General features: G+C 49.7%; 1 protein-coding gene across 1 annotated transcript in view; it reads left to right on the top strand.

Moving 5' to 3' along the window:
* The window catches only part of unc5da (unc-5 netrin receptor Da), a 126,092-nt gene that overhangs the window by 75,482 nt on the left and 23,410 nt on the right, over positions 1–27,200 (top strand). The window contains exons 3-5 of the mRNA XM_068753137.1: positions 15,812–16,018; positions 24,670–24,813; positions 24,949–25,052. Coding sequence (XP_068609238.1) covers positions 15,812–16,018; positions 24,670–24,813; positions 24,949–25,052 — 455 coding nt within the window. The remainder of the gene's footprint in view (positions 1–15,811; positions 16,019–24,669; positions 24,814–24,948; positions 25,053–27,200) is intronic.

Genomic DNA, 27,200 nt, shown 5'->3' with positions numbered 1-27,200 from the left:
GCGCTAAATTTTTGAAGCGTTGCGAAAGCGAAATCGTTTATTTCTTTTCAAGGCCCAAGGCCGGGGGCCGTTCATTAGGGCGTTGGTGCGTAGGCGGGTTCATTTACTTCACTTCTGACTGTTTGGGAGGCGTTTGTGGAGATTTCGTCCACCGTGAAGCATCGATGAAACGTTTTGCTAAATTACAGAGGATGGATCACGCTTTAATTATCACTCAATTTATCCTCGCGACGTAAATGCGCCGCCTTATTCAGTTCATTATTCAGTTGGCAGGAGGTGAAAGACGACTCCTTGGCTTGTCCTCCCCCCCGCCCCCATCAGTGGACACTTCCTATAGGTGAGCGGAATCTGCAGCTCCTCACCTTGGAGAGCCATGATCCGGTGAAACCTGTAACAATGGCCGCCATCGGCTGCTTTTCCCCGATGGGGAGGAGAGACGGACCGGACCGCTCGCTGTTCCGATAATTGGCAGAGGCATCTGGATCATACAGCGGGAATGACAGAATGACATTCATTACCTTTAATGGTATTTCCTCCATCACGCTGTCACTCTCTGGCCTCCTATCCACGTGCACACGCACACACACACACACACACACCTGTATTTTTCATCCTGTTCTGTTTTGCCCTCATCAGCCCTCCCGCCATCCCATGTCTCCCCGGCATTGTTATCCTTGGCACCTGAGAGATGAAGCCTCGGCTCGTGAGCGATGTCCGCCGCTCTTTGCAGAGACGAGCTGCAGTTTGTGATGAACAGATTTGCTGCGTGACTTATCCGCGCCGCCGCCAGGCTGCGTCCGTGAAGCCGAGGCGGGTCAGAGGCGGGATCGGCAGCAACGTTACGAAGCTCACTATAAAAGTCCTTGTAAATAAAGCACATGTTCTTGGAAGCAGCAGGCCTGCTGGGGGGGGGGGCGCCCGGTCCTCATGGTGAATAAAAGACGGTTTCACCGGGCCTTGGCGGAGGACGGCCAGACGGAGACTGTTCATGATGCCCGAGGCCGGAGCGGATAACGATGATTCGTTGACTTTAGAGATGTCACCTCTGCCGCTCGAGAGGTTCGACCGCCGGCCTTCCGGCAATCCGCCAGTCGTGGTGACCTCTGGGCTCGGGAGAGGAACGGACGAGACTTTCAGTTCTATCCCGGTGATATATCCCGAAGCCATTTGGTGAACAGACGGCTTTAGCTGCAGGATTCCACGGTTCGTCCCGGGACCGCTGGCTGCCGGGCCCCCGCTGTGGGGGCTTTTTAAATCCACTTGAATTCCAAGGGTTTCATTACATTGTGTTAAATGTACGATCAGCTCTGTCTCACCTCCGGCCAATGAGAAGCTTCCATGACACGCTGGAACTTACAATCATGCACTCGATGATTTCCTCTCATAGTCCTGCACGCGATCTGGAAAATATTGGGGGGGGGGGGGAGGATTTCTGAGCTGAGAGGTTTAGTTCAGAGTAGAAATGTTTTCCCGCTCAGGAATAGCTGTTTGAAGCGTCGCTGCTTCACGACATTTTTAAGGCGATTTTAACTCCTCACTCGCTGGATTCTTGAGCCGCCGGCCGCAGAAACCCACTTGATATTCAGGGTCGAAGTGGCAGCAAGGACACGGTCGCTAGTCTTCCCTGTTTTCGTTCTTCATCCTCCTCCTCCTCCGTACCAGAGCAACGTTAGCGTTGTTAAGTATCCGCGTGCGGCCTCGTTCGTCACAGCAGACAGAAGCGTTATTGCTGGGAGTTAATGAACTGCCTCAAGCTGCTAATTTAACCTGATTGTAAATAAGAAATGTGCTGCTTTTAATCACCATTGCAGCGCCGCCGCGGCGGATCGATACGGATGCGGCTCCGGCTGCCGTCTGACTCTCGCCGCTAACAATCTGTGCTTGTGTGTGTTCCACAAGGCCAGAAGACGAAACGTCACGTCCCGCTTCTACTGTTCATGAGCAAAAAGATGCTCAGCGTTTTATTCCAGACTTTGATCGGACACCTCGGAGATCAACGGCGGTGATTATGTAGTAGCGCAGAAGAAAAGAGCGTGCGTTGGGCGTGCTAACCTTGCACTGTGCTGAGATATTTATAGGAGATCGATAGTTGCATCAGACGATGACGAGTCGTGTCGGCGCGTGCAGAGGTGTCAGGGATCCACTTTTTGCACACATTTGCATAAATGGTTTCTTAAAAGCCTTTATTATCTCGTTTTCCTGCAGCGACTGACGGCCGATGTTTCTCCAGCGGTGTAATTTTAGACGCCAATTCACCAATAAAACGCATTAACGGGCGATCGGCTGCATTATTCAAATGTCAAGCTGTTTCCGCAGCTTTCAGAGTCGCGCCTCGTAAAAGAATCATCGATGGATTGCTTTGCACCATTTTTATTGATGGGAATGCATTGTAATTGATCATTGGGGAGACAATTAAAACTCAACTCTGTCTTCTTCCCTCGGCAACTAAACTGCATTGCCCCAATTTTTACTTTTTACATTTAAAAGAAATGCCTCCGGGGATCTTCTGCGATCGAGATAATGGGCTACAGAAAATTGACAAAATATTCAATGCAAGGAAAATCAGCAGATTGAAGTTTTTATTTTGTGTCCTGCATAAATAAAAAAGGCTCCATGATAAATCCTCCTTCATGTGGCCTCCTTTTAAGAGATTAGCTTAATGAGCTGATTTGTTTCAACAACAACAACAAAAAAAAGGAGGTGGAATTAATAGAGTATGAACAAATTTACTAGGACAAGATTTATTCGGTTTTGGCTCTTAGAGAACAGGAAGTGCATCACCAAGTTAAGCCCCGCTGACCGATCAGGAGCTTCCAGCGCGATTCTGAGCGACTGGCTAACGGAGAATGTGATTGGTTGTGCTCAGATCAAGAGGAGGGCGAGCCAATCAGCCGTTCCTTACCTGTTTCACTCCAGGTTCACGCTTCAGGTTAATTTTGAAAACTTTTCTTCTTGATGTGTATTAATTGCGTTGCATCTAAAGCCATTTGATTTAACATCAGATGTATCGCAGCAGAATTAGTTTTCTCATCTGGGAAAACTTTCACACGATCGGACTTTTACTTTTCTGGCGCTTACATTTTTGTATGCGTGTGGAAAGAATCGCTCTTCAAACAATAGATTCTAATTAAACCTTAAAGGAAGCGACAACAAAAAAAACTTAAGTTGAGAATTGACGTCCTGGGCATTTTAGGAAATGTGCTTCATCCAAGATATGATCACAAGAAGGAAGATCTGCATGGAAAACTGGAAAGTAAATAATCTGTGGTTGTCATGACGCTGTGATGCTGAGCCTCTCCCTCCAGGAGGTTGTGTTGTCACCATAGCAACAAATCATGCAAATTCATATGCATGACTTTGTCATTTATTTTATCAGCATCAAGGCAGCTCATCTACCATCTGACCGATCGTGAAAGCTTCCTGTAACTTTCACCCAAATTGCTTTTGTAGACCAGTTTTTATACCCCCCCCCCCCCCCCTTTTTTTTGTGAGTAACAGTTTATTTCTCAGGTTGTGTGTATTTTGGAACCTGGATGGCGATTCCATCATTCCTTTTATGAGCTTTCCGAATCCCGCTGTTGAATCTTGTCACGTCGCGCCACCTTCTTCGTAAATCTGTCTCTGAACCTGTTCTCCAAGCAATTTTCAAGCTCCTCCAGGTGTTGGGCGTCATTAAATTCTAGCATCCTTAGATGCAGCGAAATCCGCCCAGATTTCATTTCCATGGGGGCGGGGGCGGCGGCGGCGGCCTGCGAGGGAAATCCGTGTCCTCAAACTATGAAACCAACGCGTTCCCGTCTGACCGGTGAGCTCAACCTCCCCGTGTTCATTAAAGCACGCAGTCGCGTGAAGCCCCGTCGTATGAAGCCCTTCCATGGATGATGTGTTGACATTTTCATTGGTGGAATAAAGTGACAGTGAAGCTCCCCGAGGAGAACGTTCGGCCCAGCCTGGGAGGAGAATGAAGCTGAGTTGAGTTCCTCCGGAGGCTTCTCTGAGCGCCAGGTAATGATCACGTTGACCGACGCCGGGCGATTGAGGGGTAGGCGGAGAGATGAAATCATAGGCATCATCCGCCTCTCAAAGAGAACACGAAGCCAATCTGTTTTCCTGTGCCGGAAATGGAAGTAAAAAGCGGGGGCCGTTCTGCCTTTCCTCCTTTTTATCTTCGTTTGTTTCCTCGTTTGTTTCTCTTTTCACCGCTCTGACTCATTCGTTCTTTCATTCCCTCCATCTGTAAACCCCCCCCCCCCCCCCCCCACCTCCCTCCCTTCTCTGACAAGCGTTCCAGGCTGGGCCCGGGAAATTCCAATTCAAAATGACAAAACTGGGATCATCATCGCCGTTTCATGGCATCAAGCGACATGAAAGAACATGCAGCACGCCTGCGCGTTGCAGCCATGCTGACATACAGTGTGTGTGTGTGTGTGCGTGTGTGTGTGTGTGTGTGTGTGTTCTGAGTCAGACTTCCCACCGCAGTTTGTGAATCACCGTCCGATGCAGTCGAGGAGTCTAATGCAGCGTAACGGAAGGAAAGGTCATCCCGCATCTGCTCATTTTCTCATCGCCATTACTCCCAGCATTCCCAGCATTCTCCTGATAGCAGCTGCATTCCTCTCGCAGATGGGGCAGGGTTTTTATTCAGCATCCCACCACCCCTTCAATCATTAAACACATGTTTTTAGTGCCTTTTGATTGGTTTAGAATCCACTGGTTTGACTTTCCACTGGCTTTCCACTTGCCCACTCGAAGCCTCTGTTTTGTCAGGCCGAGCTGCAGCTTTTCCTCGGGTGGCCTCGTCTGATCTGGGTCGGCGACTTCGTCGGGGCTTCACATCCTGCGCCTCGGCTTTAATTACCCCGCAGTCAGACGAGCCGTCCAGGCAGCCACCCTTCCCGTCACCATGCCGATCAATAAATGGACCGATTCCAAAGCTGTTGCTTTGTTTAAAGATTACTACCAGAGCTGCGTGATGGACGGGGATGGAATGAAAGAGAATGTTTGTTTGCTCACCTTGAAATCCAGCATGAATCCGATTGTGTTTTTAAGTCATTCTTGCAGCGGCATTAACACCCCGAGCGTCGCCTTTATGTCTTCGCCGTTTTTCTAAATGTAAAGCGGAAGGCAGATGGGGGGGGGGGGGGGGGGGGGTGAGCCCAGGCTGTTGTTGTTGTTGTTGTTTCTACATCTCTTCAAAGAAATGTATTTCTGATATTCAGAAATACACACGGCCGCTCTGGGGATGATGCCGAAGTGAACGCGGTGGCAGAGAGCGGCGTTACGACTCTGGGGGGGGGGGGACATAAGATTTGTGTGGAAAGAGAGCAATATGGAAGATGATTGGGAAAGATTGATAGGAAAAGATATGAGGCTGAAAAAAGGGGTGATTTAAAGACGGAATAGAGCTGAAAAGCAGTGAAGGGGGGGGGCGAGAGCTAAGGAGCTGATGACAGCAGTAGTGTAGGGGAGGTGTCACCGTCAAGGGCGTCTCACTGAGACGCCATAAAACGCTCTTATTCTGCCGACTGTCACGGCATCGAGTCGGGCCGGCGAGTAGAGCTGTGAGAAGCTCGCGCCCCGGCCGACGCATCCACGTCTCACTCGGGTCTCTTCACCAGCGTTTCTTCTCCGTGTTGGTGTTCACTGCAGGACTCCTCCCACCGCCCTCTGGGATTGCTCCTGGCCTTTTCCTGTCACAGAAATACTGAGCCAGAAGCCTAAAACTTCCGGGCTTCTGGTCGGAGACTCGGAGTTGAGGAAGACCAAAGATCGCAAAGCTTCTACAATTGGAGCGATCGTAACTACCCCGTGTAAAAGTGACCTGAAACAATTGCCCCATGCGTGACTTGGAGCTCAAGTCATGTCTGCATTTGACCAGAGAATCAAGTTTTCCGCTTTTACACGCACGCCACGCAAGAACAAAGTCGTCCTCATCATCACCTGCAGGCAATGCTCCCGTAACGCCTCACTCGCCCGATCGCCGATCCGAACCCCTGACCACGGGTCTCGAAAACATTTTCAAAAACGTGTCGGTGGTCTGCTTCCTCCTATTTGCCGTTATCGGGATTTCCAGAATGCACCATTCAGCAGCCGCTCGCCGGGTTTCCATTGGGAAGAACTAGCCGACAGCTAAAGGGCAATTTCCTCAAAACCTTTAGCCTCAGCTTCGTCCGTTATTCTGCCGCTGCAACGAGGCTGCAGCGGTCCGGAGTGTTATCTCTTTGCCGAAGCGGCGCCGCCTCTTCTGGGGGGGCGTCTTTAGCTGGAATGGCGGTTGTGCAAGGGCAACAAAAGGTGTCTCCGGTTTTTAATGTTTCAAAGCGAGGCCTGGATTCACCGTGTGTCCCGTCTCTTTCAACTGCAGCACAATTTAGTCGCTTCGCTCGCAGGGCAGCTGGCAGGAGGTGGAGTTCGTAAGTGGATTGCCGTCGCCCTAAAGCCGATTTACCTGATAGATGCTTGGACCCGGTCCTTCTGGCTGACCTCCGAGGCAAACTGTAAATTAGATTTCTCTTTTTTTTTTTTCCCCCCCCGCCTCCCAGTGCAGATTCTGTTGCCGTCTCTTTGTCGCCCCTCCGCTACCGTCTCCGGCAAAGGGATCACGGATATTACGGAATCCACAATAGTGACTGCGTCGCGTCCCCTGAGACACGGTGCATTGTCCTAGATGCCGTGATCCCATTATGCCGGAGACGGAAGGGCCGTTGGGTCCGTGAGTGATGGATGGAGAGGCCGAGGAAAAGAGGTCTGGAAGAGAACGCCGCGTCGGGCAATCGACTGGCCGCGCGTCGATGCAATCTCGTGCGCTCTCCTGATTTGTCCGTCTCATGGCGAGATTGAAAAGCTAAGTGGACGTGAGACTGTCCACTCACCTGAACACGCCATAGAATGGGGGGGGGGGGGGGGTCGACCGCCACAGGACAGAGGGTAAGACTGCTGTTTCAGGCCTGCTTACAAGCACCTAAATCCACTAGAGGAGCTGGTCTATTGATTTCTACTGGGGGGGGGGGGGGCAGAAGTTGCAGAGCTCATGCAATTGGATCCATTACATCCATTGGATTTTGTCTCACATATCCAGAGATCCCGTTTGGCTAAAAGTCCATCGATTGGGATGTTCACCTGATGAATATTCTAATTGCGGTCATCTGAAATGGGGGGTTTAACCATGTGAGGGGGGGGGGGTTGAGTGGGTGTGATAGATTGTAATAAAGCAGAGGATTAAGCGCCGGTCTGATGGTTATGTGTGGCGGGGGGGAATTGATATTGATCCCGAATCCATCCGGGTTTCCGTGTGCCTTATTCACTCCAGCCTCAAGTGTCCCAAAATAATCTTTCATTAAAAAAAAAAAAAACTTGTCTGCCACATTGATATTGACGGTAAGCGCCTCTTGCATTGCATTGTGGGATCAGTCAATGTGCGGGATTAGAGGTAATCCTGGGTATTAGTGTGAATGCATTCATTAATGGTGAAACGTGTTGCGGCGGGTACACAGTACGGACTTTTGCTGACTTGCACACTTGGTAATGGACGTCCGCATACATGGACACGCACGCCGCCACGCTCTCTATCAATAAATCGGCTCACTCATGTTCCTCGCCTCTCCTGCTCCTCGCCATATTATGCATTGGCGAGCGTGCGCCCAGCTGCAAACCTGATGAGCTGCATAAGCGGGAACCGGGCAGGACCCCTCATGTTTTTAAGATGGAGTGGCGTCCTCTCCTTGACCTGCTGTGACTTCACTGTCCTGCTTTAGGCTCCCGTCGGATGGATCGTCTGGGACGATGGCGACCATATCGCTTTCAGTGCTGTGCGTTGAGGTTAAACAGCAGACTTGTGTGTGTGTGCGTGCGTGTGTGTGTGTGTGTATGTGTGTGCACGCCTGTCTGAGGTGAAGGTCGGCGAGCGATTCCTGTGTTGAAGCTTGATGCTGTCGAGGTCTTTTAATCGAGGCATTCTGGCCTCTTGACTTTTTCACCAATGGTGGTTTTAAGATGTGGATTAAAGTCTAGTGTGATATTTAATGAGGACAGAGACGTTCTTCTTAATCTAACGACATCTGCAGACTCCCGATCGCCCGACCCCCCCCCCCCCCCCCCCACCAGCCGTAGACATTCAGCCGGCTGTAGTCAGCATTCCCAGTCTGTAAATTCCACACATTCCCATTGTGCTGAGTTAGCATTCCTCTGCAGACGCGGTGCAATACCTGAGACGCTGAGTAATGAAGGTGCAGTCTTTTTTTCTGTTTGTCTGGAGCGTTTGCTTGGCATTCACAAATAATCACGTAAAGTGGAATCTGGGATGATGAGCGTGCCGCAAGGTTCTGAACGCGGCCCGTTCGCTTTGCTCGTCGGCTCGGTTATTTGACGCGAAGCATCGTTTGTGCAACGGCGCAGGGATTGTGTTGACGTACTCCCCCCCCCCCCCCTTTTGAGCCTGACAAATGAGGGTATTCACCCTCAAAGGATCCGTGCTGTTTTGCTGTTTCTCTCTTTCCCCCCTTGTTCTTTAAGCATGTCTCAGGGATCCTCTTCAGTTCTTAGGCAGTGAAACGGGATCGCAGGGATTGTGTTGATGTACTTTACCCCCCACCCCCCCATGCATTGTGTATCTGCTTTGCTTGACAGAAACCGTAACAAACATGCTGCTTGTTAGCCGCAGACCATCTGATTTCAAACAGAACCTTTACCTCAACTCTGTTCTCTCGTACATTATTCATGCCATCTCGATCGCATGCGTTTACCTGCCGGGCCCTTCGGCTGGATCACACGCTCGCCGTCCACTCGGATTGCATTAGTGGGGGCAGTTAAAAGTAGCGTTTGAAGACGTCCGCCGGGGCGTGAAATGCAGGGCAGGCCGGGGCTGCGGCGCTTTGAACTGCTGGGCCTTGTTCGTTAGAGAAGATCGGCGACGAGGTGGGAGGACGGCGCTCGGCGAGGAAGAAGAGGTGCGAGATAAAGTTATTCACTTTGTTGCATGTTTCAGGGACCAGTCGAGCGCTTTCCTTTCTCGTATACGCAGGGATGCTTCGGGACATGGAAAAGCACTGCACAGGTGTTCTGGCGATCATGAATTTTAAATGTCGCCAGCGACTGCTTCCCTCATGGGCTTTTAGCCGGCTCCAGCCCCCCCTCGCCCATCGTCCGACCCCGTTCGTCTCTCAGTTTGCTATTCTGCTCTGTATCTTGATCAGGGTGTTGCTGCTAAGTGCAGGATTGTGTGCACCTTCCTTCCCCTGTCGGTTCTAAAGGAGATTGTCACTGATTCGGTTTGAATGAGCCGGGCGTCGTTATCAGAGTAGAAAGAGCGTTTTCAAATTGTAGATAAGCCTTTTGAGAATGTTCAACGCTTTCCGTGAAGCGTTAAAAGCCGGACGTGGAACCACTGATAGCTCTTAATCTGCACCAAGAGGCCGTTCCTCAGAGTCACGGGTGGAACAATGATACAGATATGTATTTATTGCGCAAGTATATTTTAAAATTAGACTTTTAGTTTGATTAATATTTCCACAGACTTAAGTCGTAAGGAACTAGGTCTGTATCATGTAAAACGTTGTTCAGACACTCTGATACACACTGAAATATCTCAATGACCATTGGACAGACCGGATTTAGACTCTTAAAAAAAAAAAGACAATTGGAAACTGTAATACTTTCTGAGACGCCTTAATCCTTTCTCTTCCGCCCTGAAGATGGACTTTACGACAAAACACCGTTAAATTGAGTGGTGTTCCTCGTGAAATGCTGCCGTGAGGGGACTCCTGTTGTCGACTGTACTGAGAAGAAGGTCAAAGGGTCAGAAAAGATATATCTAAAAATCAAGAAAGCTCTGGACCGAAAATCCTTTCTGGCCGTTTCCTGAAATCCTGCTCTCACCAGCTCGCTCCAGTGTGATCACGGATTTCTGAGGCATTCTTGTTCCGAGCAGTCAGACCCTCGCCCCCCCGCCATGCATCAAGTGGTCCATGATTGTCCCCGGGCTATCAACATGCCTATTGTCCAACGGCCCTGCCTGCCATCAGTGGTGCAGGGCTTCATCTGCTGACCCTTGGTTCACCTGCAGAGTGAAACCAGAGATGAGGTGACTTCCTGCACCTCGCCTTGACCCCCCCTGGTGCGGTAACTATCTGATGGCGCCGTTTTTGCACCTCCTCATCCTGTGCCGGGACAGCGATGCCGGTTTGAATACTTGAATACCGGCCGGGACCAGGAGTTCCTCTGCATTATGGAACACTGGGATGAAAACCTCTTCCCACCCTGCCAGACTGGGAGTCTAAAGAGTCGTGAGGGATCCTCCACACCTAAATAACGCAGTGTTAAAATGTCAGAGGTATTTCTGCCACACCCACCTTCCCTCGCACCACTGCTTCCTGCTGTTATCTTGTGGTTGACTGTAGTAAAATTGCATTTTGTACAAAACAACATAAAATAAGAAGATTAATGGTGTTAATAAAAAATAGAAATGCGTGTAGTCATCTGCAGGATATTAACTGTTTTATTGAGTCCCCCCCTCATTTGATGAAATGGGGTGGGGGGGGAAGAGTGTTGTTTAAATTAAAGTTTTCCGCTTTAAACATTTTTCACATACGGCCCACACGGCGGTAATTTATTCATAAATGCGTTCAATAATCGAGTCGCATTCTTTATGCATGGTCTATGCTAAAGCTCTTGAATAAGACGGGGGGCCGGGGGGGTGAGAACGAAGCTTGGGAGGATTGTTTTCCAGGGTTTTGACTTATTTATCAAGCCCCCTCACATTAGAGCGAGCTGGCAGGCCGCCGCCACCGCCGTGATGGCGGCAGAGATTGTGTACGCGACACAATGCCTTTAATTATGTCGCCGTCTCTTCTGTCAGGAAACACCGAATGGATCAAAGGCTATATTGGAAAGAGTAAGTAAGCAATTATCTCCTTTTTGTCTGTGATCGCTGTCAGTCAGTCAACGGAGGCGTCCAATCGACGCCGGCGCCAAACCGGAGCCCGGAGCTGCTGTTGGCCGACGGTACTTCTGGTCGTTTGCACAAAGAGTCCTTCCAGTGAATTCCCTGACACAAAATATGAAAGGCAGATAGAGACATTTATGTAGATGAGCTCGTTTCCCTCCTAATTTGTGTACGGGTGGAATCTTAAGGGGAAGCGGTTGATGTGATGAAGATGGGGGCGGTTTTTTATTTTATTTTATTTTATTTTTTATAAGTTTGACATCCAGGTAACCCACTTTTGCTCTGGCATGTTTACTCTTTGATTATCGGGAGAGCTGAGGGGAAGCGTTATCTGCCGCCTGCCAAAAGCCGGGCTGGCAAGCTGTCAGAGCACCGAGGGAGAGCCTGGTGCCACCGGGGCGTTCGAATGCACGCGTGCACACACACACACACACGGCCGCCGGTGTGTGTGTGTGTGTGTGTGTGCACTCTTAAATCCTTTAAAAACAACAAATTCTGTTCAATGTGTTGCAGAAATATCACAGAAAGCCTGTCATTTTAACCGGGCGTTGTAAAGGAGTGTGAGCATAAAATAAACCAAGCGCACCAAACGATGACATCAGCGATCGTGTGTGATGGAGACTCTTTTAAACCACGTGGGGGAGCGCTCCATTATTAATTAACCGACCCTGCTCAAAATCACTCCCATTATCTCTTCTCCTGTTTTATGCCTGTCTGTTATCAGCTGTCAGCAGTAAAATGAAGAAAATGCCCAAAGGAGCGCCGGTGACCCCGGTGACCTCTGTCGAGCGGATGGGCCTCCTGACCGCTGCTACTCCGGTTGGTTTGCCGTCCAGCAGAGTTTGGTCGGAACTGAGCGGCTCCTCTGTGTCGGGCGAAGCTGAGCCGCGGTGACAGAGGGACGATGAGACGGTTGGGACGTTTTTCCGGCATCGGAGAAAACGTGCTCGCATCTCTCCTCTTTACTGCAGGTTACAGGTAGCGCGGGTAGCACTGCTAGCAGGAGCTAGCCTAGCTCGCGTGGCATCCGGCGTAAATCTGTGCCAAAATGAAACATGCAGACAAATATCTCGTAACTTGTTCTGGTTCTGATTGGACAGTGTCTGGGAACTGCTTCAAATGTGGCACAGATATTAAAGTGTGTGTGTGTGTGTGTGTTGAGAGGTTTGCATCAATATTTGAACGAAGCTTTCTTGCCTTCCTTTCTGTCGAGGCCTCGCTGTGTTCAGAGAACGTCGATTTAGGGCTCCAGACATTCGCCTCACTGAAGTCTCTACGACTCGCCTCGAGCCAGAGACGAGTACAAACGGGAAGGAAACGGGAGCGTGAATTTTCCGTAAGCAAATAAAAATCGGGCTGCGGCTCGGATGTTGCCTCGAGTTTGATCCTGACGTGTGGCAAGATTTTTTTGGGAAATCGCACCAAAGCACTAGCCTCACTGAACAGATTCCGCCTCTACCCTCCGTCATTCAGAAATCTGCAGGCACAGGAAGCAGCCGAAGGGGCTTGTTGTCATCCTTTAATGGAACCTTAAAAAAAAAAGGAGTGCCTTTCTGCCTGGACTCGGGTTCGCGATCACTTCCTGAACATTTTTGAACACTTTCTTGTCTTCTCGCCACGAACTCGGGTCGATCTGAGCAGATGCTCCCCCGCGTGCTTCTCGCTATCTTCAACGCCCACCCGTCATCTGCTTCGGCTTCGTCTCCCGCCGCCTCCGTCTCCTCTTCCCGCCTCACCTCTGGTCCTCCATCGAGCCCCCTCCATCTGCCGAGCGGCGCCGCCCGCCAGGACGCCATCACGGCAGGCGTGTATAATTAATGCGGCAGTTGACCGTTAGCAGGCTGTATTTCTTCACGTATTTACATAGCCTGGAAACGATGTTTACGCCGAGGCAATGAGATAAACTCTACAAAATGCAAACCACCACCCCCCCCCCCCCCCCCCCGTCAGCTAACAGCTAACGGCTCAATCCGCCAACATGCTGCTGAAATGTCAACATGTGGAAGTATTTATCAAATAATTACACCGCTGACTCTTAATTGATGGACTAAGAATGAATTAGTGGACTTGTTTGTTAATTCATGGCCGAGCAGCTGCTTCCTGCATATTAATAGTGATTCTCCGTTTACTGATGATGCACAAGATGTCGTTTTATTATTGGAACACTGCAAGGATTCTCGGATATAAGCAGTTCCTCAGAATGAACTGAGGCCGCTGGCTATTGGGTGATGCGTAAAGGGCTTTTAGTAAGGCCATAGATTCTCTCCCACGCTCTGACTTTCTCTTTCCAGTCTCGCCCACTGTTCTTCTTGTTGTTGTTTTTTCATCGTACGTTGTTAGCGAGCTTTTCTGAGTCCGCAGACGTGGTTTCGTTTGCCGCTCAAGGGAACATTGTGAAGCGCACTTGACATGACAGGAATGGAAAGCGGTTTTGGAACAGCAACCGGCGAAGCCGGCAGAGCGGCGGGTGTTGCGGTCGCCGCCGTCTTTCCGCGGGCTTTGCCGCCAGAAGTCATTAGCGAATTAGCCCAGTCAGCTGTGGTTTCTTCACCCCTGATTCCTTTTTAAAGGCTAATATGTTTAGCCCGCGTAGCCGCGCTGGCTCCGTGCTTTTAAATTTTGCATGGACAGTTTTGCTGCACTTGAGGAAATTAAAATGTATTTAGAGCCTGCGACCGTTTTGCATTAGCGTCTGGGACGTTTCTGCTTTGGCGTGTTTGCGTTCGTTCTGAAGGTGCAGGGCAGGGGGGGGGGGTTCACATTGTGATCTACGCTGTGTGCTTGTGTTTACCCCTGGAGTGGCGTGTCCCACCACCCGCCCGGGGTAAAGTCACACCAGAGTCTATTTCTGCTGAATAAATAGGCAAGGCGGCTGTAAAGCCTTTAATGCTCTGCTAAACCTTGCCGCCGTGGCTGAGGATATTTGCAGGTATTAGCGGCGTGGCGGCGGCCTTCATGCTATAACACCTGATCTATTAACAAATGAGTCATTACATGGGGGGGGGGGGGGGGGGCTGTGGCTTCTTTGTCTGGCAGCTCCGCGTGCCTTTTCGTGTTTGTGTTTCCATCCGTCATCGACTGGATGCGTCTTTTCGCCTGATTTTTTTTGCATCCGTCCAAACACAACGCTTTCGTGTCAAAGCGAGCTCGGAGCTGCTCTGTGCGAGAGAAGCTTCTGAAATTAAAAGCATGTCTCTTTGTTCGCCGTCGGCTACAGGAATCAGGGGGAGAATTAGAATTTGTCGCACGTAGGCGAGGGTCCTGTGATTTTTTTACAGCTGGGGAATCTCTGCAGAGTCTTTTATCTATTCCCCGACATCAGGAGACTTCCGGCAGGAAAGGTAGGAGGATTAGATTAGCTAAAAGAGCAGGGAGTGGAGAGAAAGCGAGCGGGCGCTCTAATCCTGATGGGATTTTTTTCGGAGGTGCGCCCGTTGCTTTGGAGGTGCTGGGATGGAAAAGGGCGGGGGGGCTCGCTAAACCCTTCACGCTCGCATGAAAGAGGTTCCGGCAAACTGAGGGATTAGGGGAAGTGTAATTACACTTGCAAGGCCTCAGAAGTTGCAGTACGTGCGTCGACTGTCTGGAACGCACCTCAAACGGGCAGAAGAAGGGAATAATGCCCGCTAACGTCTTGTCGGGGGGGGGGGGGGTTCTTCAACTGAATTAAGTGCATTAAGTGAACACCTACAGAACATCTGGGGGATCAAACAAGTCTTTACGCCGCTGCTTTAGATCTTCCCGGTTAACATGACGACGTCCGGATGCGGCTTAGATTTCCAAAACGCGCTTCTCCGGGGAATTTGCACCGCTTGGCGTCTGTGAGCAAGAAGGCCGCGCTTGGAACGCTTGACGCGTCTTGTTGCATAGTAGTGTCAGTACTCACTACTCAGTAGTGTATTTCTTGTGCGTAGTACACGAGGATTGCGTATTGCTGATCCCTCCCCACAGCCTTCACCAAGGAAAGCCCTTTAAAGGAAGGGAAGCTTTTCCACCAGCAAAACTCTGTTTTACTGTTACTATTAGTTACCCGACAGAAACAGGACCTTGTGCTGAGGCAGCGGGGCAGTCGCTTTATCCTGAATGCAATTCCGCGGCGTTCCCAGAGGATTGGAAGGGGCCGTAGCCGTAGCAACGCAGCCGGGATCCCGATAAACAGCAACGCTAATTACAGGAATTACTGAGAGCAAAACAAAAGATCTCGTGTTTTATCGTCAATATTTTGGAGTCTCAAAACAAAAAAGGTTCCGCCTCAAGTCTTATCTGCGTGTCCCGGTGCAGCCGAGACGCTAAACGCTCGGTGGGGGGGGGGGGGTCTTCTCGACTGGAATGCTTCCTGTAAATGGTTGTGTTGGAGAACAGATGGAGAATGTGGATGGGGAGATGTTCGGTTATTTCTCAAGCTGTGCTCCAGACCAATTTGTTTTTTTTGGGGGGGGGGGCGGTGTCACGGAAAGGAGTGATGGCTACTACTTGGGTCTGGTTTCAGGCGGAACACAGAGAGTGAGGGATGGAAGTGTTTTTGTGTGTCTGGCGAAGATTTAAGGGTTTGGGGGATATTTGGGTTGAACTTCTCTGTTCCATTTAATCAGACGTTTTTACCTCCGCCGAGGCGGGGGGGTGGTTAGGAAATCACCGGCGTGGGTCTGTCTGTCTGTCTGTCTGTCTGATGGTTGCAGATGGATCTTGATGAAATCTTGGGAATGTTTCCAGAAACAGATTTGTAGATTTTGATGATGATCCAGATCACCATGTTGGACGGTGTAAATCCAGTTGCCGGGGGTCGGGGTGAGCTGCTTGGCGGAGGTCTGTGCTCTCTGAGTGCTTGTCTAGTGTTTTGACTTTAATTTCATTCTCACTTTCGTCCTCCAGGTTCGCGAGGCGAGTCCCCGCAGCATGGCCAGTCTGGGACGCTGCCCTACTTCCTGGAAGAGCCCGTTGACGCCTACATCGTCAAGAGCAACCCCATTAAGCTGCGGTGCCAGGCTCGTCCCGCCCTTCAAATCTTCTTCAAGTGCAACGGCGAATGGGTCCATCAGAGCCAGCACATGTCCCAGGAGCACACCGACCTGGGGACGGGTACGCTAGATGTGGATTCACGTTGCAGGCAGACTCGCCTGCTGTCGGCAGACAGACGTGCAAATTGCAGTTTAAATTCTAGATTTCTCTGCCAACTTCTTCTTCCCGTCACTTTGACTTCTGAAGATGGGGTTGGTGTCTCTAAAAGCAAAGCTGCAGTCTGAAGGAAAGAACTTGGGTTATGACGATGCCTGCAGCAGAGTCCAACACAGAAAGTCTTTTATAGTGGACGGCGGGTGTCACATTTGATCTGGAATGACGACTGTTACGCCATGAAAGGCGCCGACGTGTTTGATTGTAGGGTTGGACTTTGCACCCCGAACGGCGTCTCTTCCTGATGCAACTCGCTGAAATGCAGTTGTTGTTTCAGCTGGAAGAGAAATGAAGTCATTCAAACCCCAAAGAAAAAATGTCCTCTTTTATTTTTAATTGTTTTGCTTCTTAAATTCTTGTACGTTTTCATTGCATCATTTCACAACCGCATTGCGTGTCAACCAATTGGAAACAACAACAAAAGAAATTCTGTCTTTCTTTGCCCTAAAGTTGTAGTTTTACTGTAATTAAATGGACAGATGTGGATAAATATTAAGACATACTAGCCTCAGATGGTGCATTCAAAGCATCGGGATAATTAAGATGCGGGCTGGATTTTTCTATGTATTGTCTTATTATCGAGTTTATAAAATATAAAATGCTGCCCTGGCATACTCCTACTGTGGAGCTGTCCGTGGTGCTGAAACGCACCACTTTGTTTTGGAGGGCCCCCTGAAACAATGCTTCCCCCCCACACAACAAAACAAAAGCGGCGCGTTTCAGCACCATGGACAGCTCCACAGTAGGAGCGCGCCAGGGCATAGGGCAGGGGTGGCCAAACCTTTTGACTCGCGGGCCACAATGCGTTCTAAAATTTGACAGAGGGGCCGGGCCAGGCTGGAGTGCTTGTGCAAACTAATATAAACCATTACATGAAAGGAGTTGGCCTTTTACAGGTAGCATTACAGGGAAAAAGGGAAAATGAATGAGGTGTATAATAAAATTTTATTTAATGATATTATTTGGACAAGTTCGGGGAGCCATATTATAAAGCCTAACGGGCCGTGTGGCCCCTGGGCCTTAGTTTGCCCATGTCTGGCTTAACTCCACATTACAATCCGACTCGATTTTAACATGCAGGGATGAAGGTAAAATAGGAGTCTGCCTCGGCTGCTTTTTCTTTTTCATGGCAGTGCTGATGCCTTACTTATCGCACGGCAGCAATCAATATCCTCTTCCCCGAGTTAACGATGGACCTCTATATTTTTTAAAGCCTCTATTCTGGATTCATAGCCTCCGCTCCCATATGGCTCCTTATCAGCCTTCATATCTGATTCCACCGGGACGACCACAGAAGAAGAGGAGAAATGACTGAGAGAGAGAGGGAGAGAATAAAAGCTGAAAGGAGAGTGGTTTTAAAATTGATCCGTGCTTGCGTCCCGTAAGGTAGTGAGAGACCCATCACGGCCCCCGGACTCTGATGGGACGTGTCCCCACGAGCTGAGGGGGGGGGGGGGGGGGGCTGTGACAAATAGAGTTCAAGTGGAATGAGGCTACTTTATGAGCTTTTGTTGAAGGTTGACCTTGACCTACAAACACAGGAGCCCCGCAGGAATAGATTTTTATATAGGAATATAGAAAAAAAGAAAAAGCTGGCAGTATTAAATTTAGAGCTCACATATGATGAGACGGAATTGTGGAAGTCCTCATTAAGTTTGAACTCAAACTTCTAGATTTAATATGAATTGAGAACTTCTCTTCTTTGTTTGCTCGCCTGTATCTCCAAGCTTGTGGTCGTCCGGCATGACTCTATAAAAAGCTGTGTACGATGCCACCAAAAGAGAAACGGAACAAAATGTCCCCATAATGATGCCAGGAACTGCATTTTTTTTGTGGCCTTGCCGTGTTCTTCATCCTACACTTGATTCGGCTTCACCGCCCCAACAGCCTCCCTCTGGAAGCGTTTTGAAATGTTAGTCATCTTCGTTATCTGTGCACAGTGGAGAACATTCGCATGTCATTTTTAGACCCAAATACCGGATTCAATATTCCTCCGACAGTAAAGCTGTGCAAAAATAAAATGCCTCCCTTGTTAATTTAACTGATTTTACTCTTCTTCTTTTTTTAGGCTCTTTCATTAGTTTGTTGAGGTAAACAGTGACGCCGCTTTTCAAGCTAAAAGCTAAAATATAAAAACCGAAAGCAATACTGGCCGTCACACGACATGTATGGAGAAAAATGACAATTCCCTTTTCTGTTTTTTTAAGCTACCTTTCTGCTCTGTTCCTCCCGCTTCATCTGGAAGGAGACATTTGAACAGCTGTATCTCGGCACAGGCTATTATATTCTCACTCAGGTAGAAGAATGGCCCCTGGGTTCCGCAGCGGGTGGAAGCGGCGGCCATTAAAGCAGTAAGTTGAGAATTAAATGCTGGCAGACGGGAACAACACAAGCCATAACACTGCTTGACCGGGGGGGTTGAGTCAGAGGACGGAACCCGTGTCTGTCCAGAGGCTGGGGAGACGCGTTTTCAGCCATGTGTTGTGTTGTTTTTTTCCTTTAGTCTGTGCCTTCGAGGAGGCAGAACAGCAGACGAGGAGAAGAGATGTCGAAGCGCACGGAATGAAATATCCATTACAGCTTCTGTGAATAGCTTCCACTGTTGTTGCCACGAGCACGAGAGAATCTGGCACAACACGCCGTCTCTTCCAGCTGGATGAATCGTGTTGTGTCTCTCAATCTGTGAGATGTGCAGCAGACTAAAAAAAAAAAACTGGATATTTTTAACATGGTGTATCTGCTAAATATTTCATACCTGCAACTCATCTTCACCGCCGGCTAATCCTAAACTCCTGGCTTTCCGTGACGATGAGCAAATGTGAGTCGTTGCTTATTTTTCCCAGTAATTTTCATGCTTTTTTTTTCCAAGTAGTAATTTGTGCATTTTTAATATCATTTAATGATCTAAATGTAATAAGAAACAAAAACAGAACATGTGAAGTTACATTTCTGGAGTTTATCTGTAATTGCTTTGCCTCAAATCAGCACCAATAGACAGTAATCCTCCTCCTTAGGGACTGGCACGACTGCCGCTCCTGGTGATGTCATCCTGTCGGGGGTGGAGTCACACTTTTTCCGGCCACCACCAGTTTGGGTTGCAGCTCATCCTTGTCCATCCCATAACAGTGGCTTTATTCTCCTCCAGAAACAGAACGGCTCCCCGTCCACGCAGTGCGAGGCCACCAGACCCCGTTGCACAAGCGGTCCCTGTTGCTAACGGTAACCAGTGATCTGTTTCTGAGGTGCATCGGGAGGACATGTCCTGAATCCCGGTCCGTTGCACATGGCAGACCAGGCGGCGAGCGGCCTGTCATTGTCCTTCTGCTTGCATAATGATGGCAGAGGTCTCGCTATCGGAATGGAGAGTTTTCCCATTAAGAGGCAACTAGCTTAGCACAAAGGCTAAATATTCTTTGCTCGGCTTCAGCTGCCTGAGATAACGAAGTGAAGCAGGCGGCTATCCTTACCTTTTGGACAAAATCAAGAGCCGTTTCCCAATGTTCCTCCCTGCTAAGCCGTGCTGGGAGCTTCATACAGTATTTAGGATACAGGCATAAAAGGGACGCCTGCCAGGCGCGCGGTAACATGAAGAGGCTTTTGATGGGTTAATGAAAATTTACAAAAAACAGACCGAGAGAGAAAGAGAGGGGGGGTATTAAACCTCTCAGCGAGTCTCATTACTGGTTCCATTCCTTTTGAGCAGCTGTGGCAATCGAAGTGGCATTTTGAAAATGGCTCACTAAAAGGAGATGAGAGAGTCTCTGCAAGTAGGAAAATAATGTTTTGAATGATGCCGAGTTTGTATTCATGAATATAATAAGGCACAACAAATCCGCCAGCGAAAGGCAAGACGGCGCGACACCGAAAGACGGATGGTGGAGGCATTTAAAAGGCAGAGTCAGAAAGCGTGTCAGACGGGAAACCCGGCGAGCGTTCGTCTGTTTACGCGATGCATGCCAGGAGATCAATAGAAAGCGAGTAAAATGCAGCTAAAAATGCATTTCAAGAATTTAAAATTATGCCACTTCTTTTTTTTTTCTTTGCCAGGCGGGAAAGGAGGCCATGTCGCATGGGGGGGGGGGGTAAGGCCTACGAGGGTGAGGAAGAGCAAGCTCGATCCGCTACCAGTCATTGCTTCGCTTCGCCGGAAACGGCGCAGGAAAGTGAAGCAGAATGGAAAATCCCCCGCCAGGTGGGAGGGTTCAGCATCGGTTGAGTTGGCGCTAGGTAAATGGAACGTTATCAGTTTGGAGTTCTAAAATGTTTCTCCTGCCCATTTCAAAAAGCATTTCTCAAATTTCCTCTAGATGCTTGAGAGGCTCAGCCAGATTCGGGTCTCCTGTAAGGAAAGCGGCACTGATTAAACTCCCCGGAATGACTCCGGGAAGCCGCGCGGAGTCTTCAGCGGCAGTAAATCACTCGCTTCGCGTTGCTAAGACAATATAGACCAAGGGCAGCCGCTGTAAACAAAGCAGGTCGTTGTTGCACGATCTGACCTGCGATGGGAAGCGCCTCCGCTTCCGTCCGCGTTGGAATGCTGCAGTTGAAGGACGGTGTGAAAGGCGAGCGCAGAGGACGCTGGAGCAGAGGGGGGGGATATCTGCACGAAAGGATGATACTCCGATGGCGAGATAAGAGAAAGAGAGGATAAGGGAGGAAGAGGACGTTCATGGAAATGGAGAGGGCGAAGCGAGTGTGAAAGGGATGCTGAAAACTGATACCTGCATGGTCGGTGTGGAGGAGGAGAGGATAGCGGCACCTTCAGATGGAGAGATAGCGAGGGGGGGGGGGGAGCATGGATATCTATTCCGGTTGATGCTTTGTCAAAGGCTGACTCCAGCGTTGTGTATCACGATCCCAGCCAGGCCAGAGATAACCATCAGCCAGGCCCGAAGTCGGGACAAAGATGGAAGGTGGGGGGGACCGGTGGGGGGACCGGTGGGGGGACCGGTGGGGGGCTGGTGGGGGGACTGGTGAGGGGACATCGAGATGCCTCGGAGTCTCCCGGTGACACTAAGTATTAGAATGGAAGTGGAATAAATGCAGCGGGAAGCTCGAGTATGCAAAACGCGGCCTTTGGATAACACGTAAACAAGGCAACTGGGGGGGGGGGGTGATAGAGGAGTCTTGCTAGTTTCTAATGGCTGAATTATCATGATTCTAAGGCGTCCCTTTGGTTTCAGGATTAAGTATGACACGTCCATGTGGGACCAGGCTGGAGATGAAGCTGGGAGCTTGTTCCGCTTGTCTACCAGGGTCCGTCTGCTTCTGGCCCCCAGCCACGTCTCGCAGCCCCCCCCCCCATTACATGCCGAGATCCCCTCAGTCAGACACCTTCCTGAAACTGCGTCCATCCGCCTCAGCCCTCGCCCTGTCGCCCGCTATGCACACAGGATCCTTAAGACAACCGTCTCCTCCCCCTCCCCGGGCGTGGGGGGGGGGCGTGCGACAGACATCCTGGACCGGTTTGAGCTAAGCCGGACACTTGTATCTGGCATGGCCGCCCTCCCTCGGGTCCTCCTCGTGGACTCAGCCAAGCCGACACAGCGAGCCAACGGCAGCAGGAATCACACCGCAGGCTTCCTGCCAGACGGACCGGAAGAGACGGGCACGGAGCGTCTGAGCAGCGCCGGCCGGAGAGCGTGCACGGCATCGGTTCATCCCCCCCCCCCCCTCCAGGTGGAAGCTGCTCCACCCTTAGGTTCGTCGTCGTGGTGATTCTTGATGCTCCGTCAACAGCCAGAAGGGAACAAAGAAGGAGAGTGGCCCCCCAGGGACCGTCTCGATGGGGGTCTGTGCCGCCAAACGCAGGGAACGTCGTCAACCCGCCGGAGCCGCTATTGGACAATTCCTCTATCGGCGTCGGGGAGTGTGATTCCAGGCCAAATGGGAGAAGGGAAGAGACGCTTTGACCGATGCCAAATGTGAGGGAACCTGGGAGTCGGTGTCTTTCTGATTGCTCGCCTTTGTTTTATCTCGCCTTCGGCAGAAACATTCCGGCCCCTCGCTCAGACAAACACTTGCCGTGTGGGTGTTGTTGTTTTTCTTTTTATACATTTTTAACGCATTTGTGGTTGAAAATGTGAGATTTTAATGAGTTATTAGATATTTTTAATACACGGCTCACATTTGAGCCGTGTATTAAACACGTTTTCTGTTGAAGACAAAATTTTATTTTTAGTTCCATCGGAAATCCATTCGGCTGCTAAAAAGCCGTTGTTTATTCATACGCTTCTTCTGTTTTCTTCATCATTAATAAAGATGAGGAGGTTTGATTGTAAAGACAAGACACGGAGAATTAAGAGCCTGCACGCACGAACCCCGGTCCCCCGTCTCCTCGGTGCTTTAAGGCTTTTGTTAGAACCCAGAAAGAGGAATCGCTTGTCAGAAAGCTTTTACGGAAATTTAGATGTTGCATTAAAGACAAATGTTGAAGGTCTGAATTCGGTTATTTCTACCGGCTGCTTTCATTTTAAATTCAAAGTGGACATTTTTTAAGACCCATCTCGTGCAGCCTTGCATGAAACTGCCTCGGATAAAATGTGCGCTCTGTGAAAACGAGTGGAGTCTGAAGTCATCGGCCGTTCGTCCATGAGCAAACGCCTCCGTTGAGTCGGCTTAAATAACTTTAACGGAGCTAAAAAGGTGGAAATTCAACCGTCAACCCGACTCACTGCACTGAATATCCTCGTTACCATCTTGTCTGGAAATATATTTAGATTGCTTAGTTTTCGGTGCAATAAACATCTTTGTTTCTTTCATTTTATATATCCTATAAAAAATGGTATTGAACATCTGCGTGGGTTAGAATGAATGTTTGAAACGCAGCAAAGGGAAGTCAAGCTTCTATATGTCGTGATTTTGCTTTCTTTTAATGTCTGACCGAGGTTTGAAATCACTGGGGGCGGAGTCTATCCCAGGTGCTTCTAGGGTTGGAGGCGGGGTTTCATCATATGGACAGGTTGTCCTCTGAGACTTTCCGATTCACGTTCATTGACTGTAATCGTACATTTGCTGCGTCTTTCATGAGAGGTTTGATGCGGCGATCGAAACGCTCTTCGCTCTTTCTTCGCCAGACGTTTGAATGAACTCATTTCTGCAGACGATTGACGTGTCTTCGGGAAACATTTGTTTTACACGACTTCCTCTGATTAACCTCTCACTCTCACGTGATTGGTTTTTCCTTTAATCCCGGCTCACGCCTGAGCTGCCGCCTGCGACGTGGCGGCGGAGGCCTGTGGAGCGACGCCTCCTCCACGAGCTCAGGGTTGTGTAATTAACCAATGAGCCCACGGGAGGCTGAGCTTCACGGTCGCTTTATGAACAGCTGCTCCGAGACGTCTTGTTAGGCCTGAAAACCGCCGGTGGAACGGGCGGAATTGACGGAAGGCTTTTTAACTCATTTAGTACCGAAACTTATTTATGCGTCTGAATATATCCACGCCTTCCTGACTGTGACGTTTGAATACGTCAAGTAAATCTTTTCGCGGTGGGGGGGTGCAAGAGGGCGGCAGTCTAAGTCAGCGATCTGCTTGAAATGTTTCTCTGCACAAAAAGGCTAATATCTCTGAACCGAAAAAGGGTAGGAACACACTCTCCTGATGAAAGAAGAGACTCTACTCTTTCATTTGGTATGTTCGGTGTTTACACAAAATGCTACAGTTCAATTAAGCTGCACTATTCAATCAATTCAAGCTGCACTAACTCTTCGACTTGTTGTACTGCATCGCTACAATCCTTTTTTTCGGCACCCCAGAATCCTTTATAGCTAATTCTTTATTGGGAGGGGGAGGGGGGGGGGGGTTATTATCGAGACATCCACGGGTCAAAACTCCATTCACATATTAATAATCTTTTCAAGTTTCCTGACAGAAATCTGCTTTTTGCCAAGCTAGACAAGATGTCACTTACAATTTGGGAGCTGCACTTCCCTGGATCCACCGCTCGCACACACACACACGCACACGCACGCACGCACACACGCGCACGCACACGCACGGTCTCAGCCTTCGTCTTCGTGCGTGTGCGGGTCCGGCTTAATTGAAAGTGTAGGCTTTTGAAATGTCCCGTCAGCTGTCGTAGAATCGCGTCTGGCTTATTATCACAGACAATAAACAGATATCAGCGAACGACCCGGCCGACATTAGATCAAAGCGCTGCAGCAGAAATAGTTGATTCGATTGTCACAAGGAGAATCTGGGCTCGGATGCTGTTTCCATTTCGCTGTTTTGATTCCCTTGTTTTTTTTATGAGAGCCCCTTCAAATGTTTCCTTTGGGGGGGGTGCTCGTGTTCCTCCTTAAAACAAATCGGGCCCTTGTGTCTTTATGATCGGTGGAATTGTCCAATAGAAAGCTTCAATCCGTGGATATGAGTTGGATTCATGTAACACTCCCTCCTCCTCTTCCTCCTCCTCCTGGGCAAATGGCAGATCTGTTTACTGCTGATTACCTTATCAGATCCCCCCCCCCCATCCGGTTCCAAGGAGTCTTTGATTGATCGTCCCTCCGGTGTAACGTCAGCTCATCTGAGCAATCAACCGTCTTTCCTCCTCCGCAGGGCTGAAGATCCGGGAGGTGATGATCAACGTGTCACGGCAGCAGGTGGAGGACTTCCACGGCCCGGAGGATTACTGGTGCTTGTGCGTCGCCTGGAGCCACCTGGGGACCTCCAAGAGCCGCAAGGCGACCGTCCGGATCGCCTGTAAGCAAAACGTTACCCTCCTTTTAAAGTGGGTGCTGTGAAGGCCACGCATGAAATGAGTCGTGCTCTCCTGTACCTCCTACATGCTGTCCGTGGCTGCTCTTTAATGCAGGCTGTTTATTCCCCCCCCCTTAGATCTGAGGAAGAACTTTGAGCAGAGCCCCCAAGGCGCCGAGGTTCCTCTGAATGCCATGATTGTACTGCACTGCCGTCCCCCGGAGGGCGTCCCTGTGGCTGAGGTGAGGTCTCCTTGCACTTCAAACTGGGGGCGACATTTTCTCACCTGTTGCCCCCCCCCCCCCCCCCCCCCCCCGGGAAGGAGCCGTCACATTTCTCTTGACTTGTTGCTCTGCAGCCCTCTGCACGTTCTCCCTCGTCTTTAGCAGGAGCCGGAGCCTCGGATGATGAGCTGGAAGACGCCGTTTCTTAGAGCCATCGTTCCGACGCCGGCAGTAATATCTCTCTATCTCCTGTTTGCTGGATGCGGCGCTGCGATTTATTTATGTCACGTATTCATTCCGCTCTCCCTCCGAGTGTTTACCTGCTTTTGGTATGAAAGAGAGATCCTGTCGTTGCTATTTTAATTTGTACTTTGAATATAAAACGAGGCTCTTGTGGCTTTGCCTAAAAAGCAGAGCAGGCGCTCTTATTTCTGATTACAGATCGACGCACAAAAAAAGCGATCTTGTTTTTACCTGGTTGTAATGCAGAGCTGCCACCAGAAGGTGGCGGTAATATTCCTACAGGCTGTTCGCATCTGCTTTTATCAAACAGAAGGAGACAGAAGACTTATAGCTCTTCAAAGGGCTGACGAGGAACTCCTTTTTAACAAAAAGACGTGCAGCAGAAGAAGATTCTGCAAAGAAGACGATATCAGTGACGAGAAACGCTGCAGGATGTTCTGAAGACCGGCGTATCGTCGAGGGCGACGCGCCTCCTCTGATCCAATGGGGAAGCAGAGGGAAGGAGAAGGATTGACTGTTATGGCTGGATTTAGATGAAGTTTTTTTTTTGTATAACCCAGGTGAAACGTTTGATGTCTGCTTCTTACCGGCTGTATTTTTATTTATTTTTAATCGATGTTGAAATAAACACATCGGACACATTTCAAACCGCGGCCTCTCATCCAGCCCGGTTATCCGACACAAACGCACGTCACGGTTGACCTCGGCCCGCCTGAGCGGGCTCAGAGGGCCCGAAGCAAACAGGCGGCGGCGGCGGTTCATTACGGCTGACGTCTGTCGACTTTAAAATGAGATCCCGCGTGTTTTCTGCGAACCTTTAGTGACTTCAAAGAGAAGGGCTGCAGAGGAAAAGGCTCGTTGTTTGTTCTGAATCTCTGCTTTGATGAAATATTCATGTCGAAGTAAGACTAAAGAAGACCGTGTGGACGCCGCGAGGATTCGTTATTCTGCTCACACAGTCTCCCTCGTGCACGCTGGTCATCATCTAGGCCAGTGCCCCCCCCCCAACCTTATTTTTCCTGACCCCTGATTTAGCCGACAACTCATCCATTCATTTATGTCACTGGCCAACAAAGGAAATGGTGACGGTAAATAATGCAGGGATGAATCCAGCTCAGTGCGACTCGCGCCCGGAAAGAGAAAATAGCTTCCTGCGACTTCAGGATTTGCTGCTGCAAGCCGTGAAATTTGACTCAGCAGCTCAGCTACAGTTGCGTTTAAGGAATTGAGGTCACGACGCAGCGTGACGCGTTGCACTTGTATTCTGCGTATTTATTTTGGTGATGACATTTATTTAATACTTCTATAATTCTCAAGTCCAGCCTGTCGGAAAATAATTCTCGTGCCTCTTTGGGAAAACCGCAATTTGAGGAGCTTTGCAATCAGCGCTCGGCCGACGGGAGGGAAATTAATCGGGGTCCAACTTTTCACGCCGTTTTAAAACATGAATGCTGCATGGGCCGACTTGGAGGCTTGAAATCCCCTTATGGGTCCCGCTCTCTTCCCGTGTTAAGGAAGGCCAAGAGTGAGAAAGGGAAGATTTTCATCCGCGAGTCGCTGTTGCTAAGCCATCCGGGGGGCTCGCTGGACTTCAGAGAATGGCGGATTATCTGTCCCAGCAGTTATATAGGCAATAATCTGCGTACATGTGAGAGAATGCATCACAGTGGCTTAGACTGACTTCGCTTTATTGGTGACAGGAGTCAGGATGACCAACGCCTTCCAGATACAAAGATTTATCAGCTCTGACTGGAGCGGGGGTGGGCAAATAATTTGACTCGCGGGCCACACTGGGTTCTAAAATTTGACAGAGGGGCCGGGCCAGGAACAGATGGATGGAGTGTGTTTGAGTGAACTAATATAAATGACATGTAAAAGCCATTACATGAAAGGGTTTGGCCTTTCACAGGTAGCATTTCAGGA

This window comes from Brachionichthys hirsutus, chromosome 19, assembly GCF_040956055.1.
Source record: "Brachionichthys hirsutus isolate HB-005 chromosome 19, CSIRO-AGI_Bhir_v1, whole genome shotgun sequence".
In the NCBI taxonomy this organism is placed as follows: domain Eukaryota; kingdom Metazoa; phylum Chordata; class Actinopteri; order Lophiiformes; family Brachionichthyidae; genus Brachionichthys; species Brachionichthys hirsutus.
The sequence above is the reverse complement of the archived record's forward strand: the minus strand, read 5'-3'. Positions and strand labels throughout refer to the sequence as shown.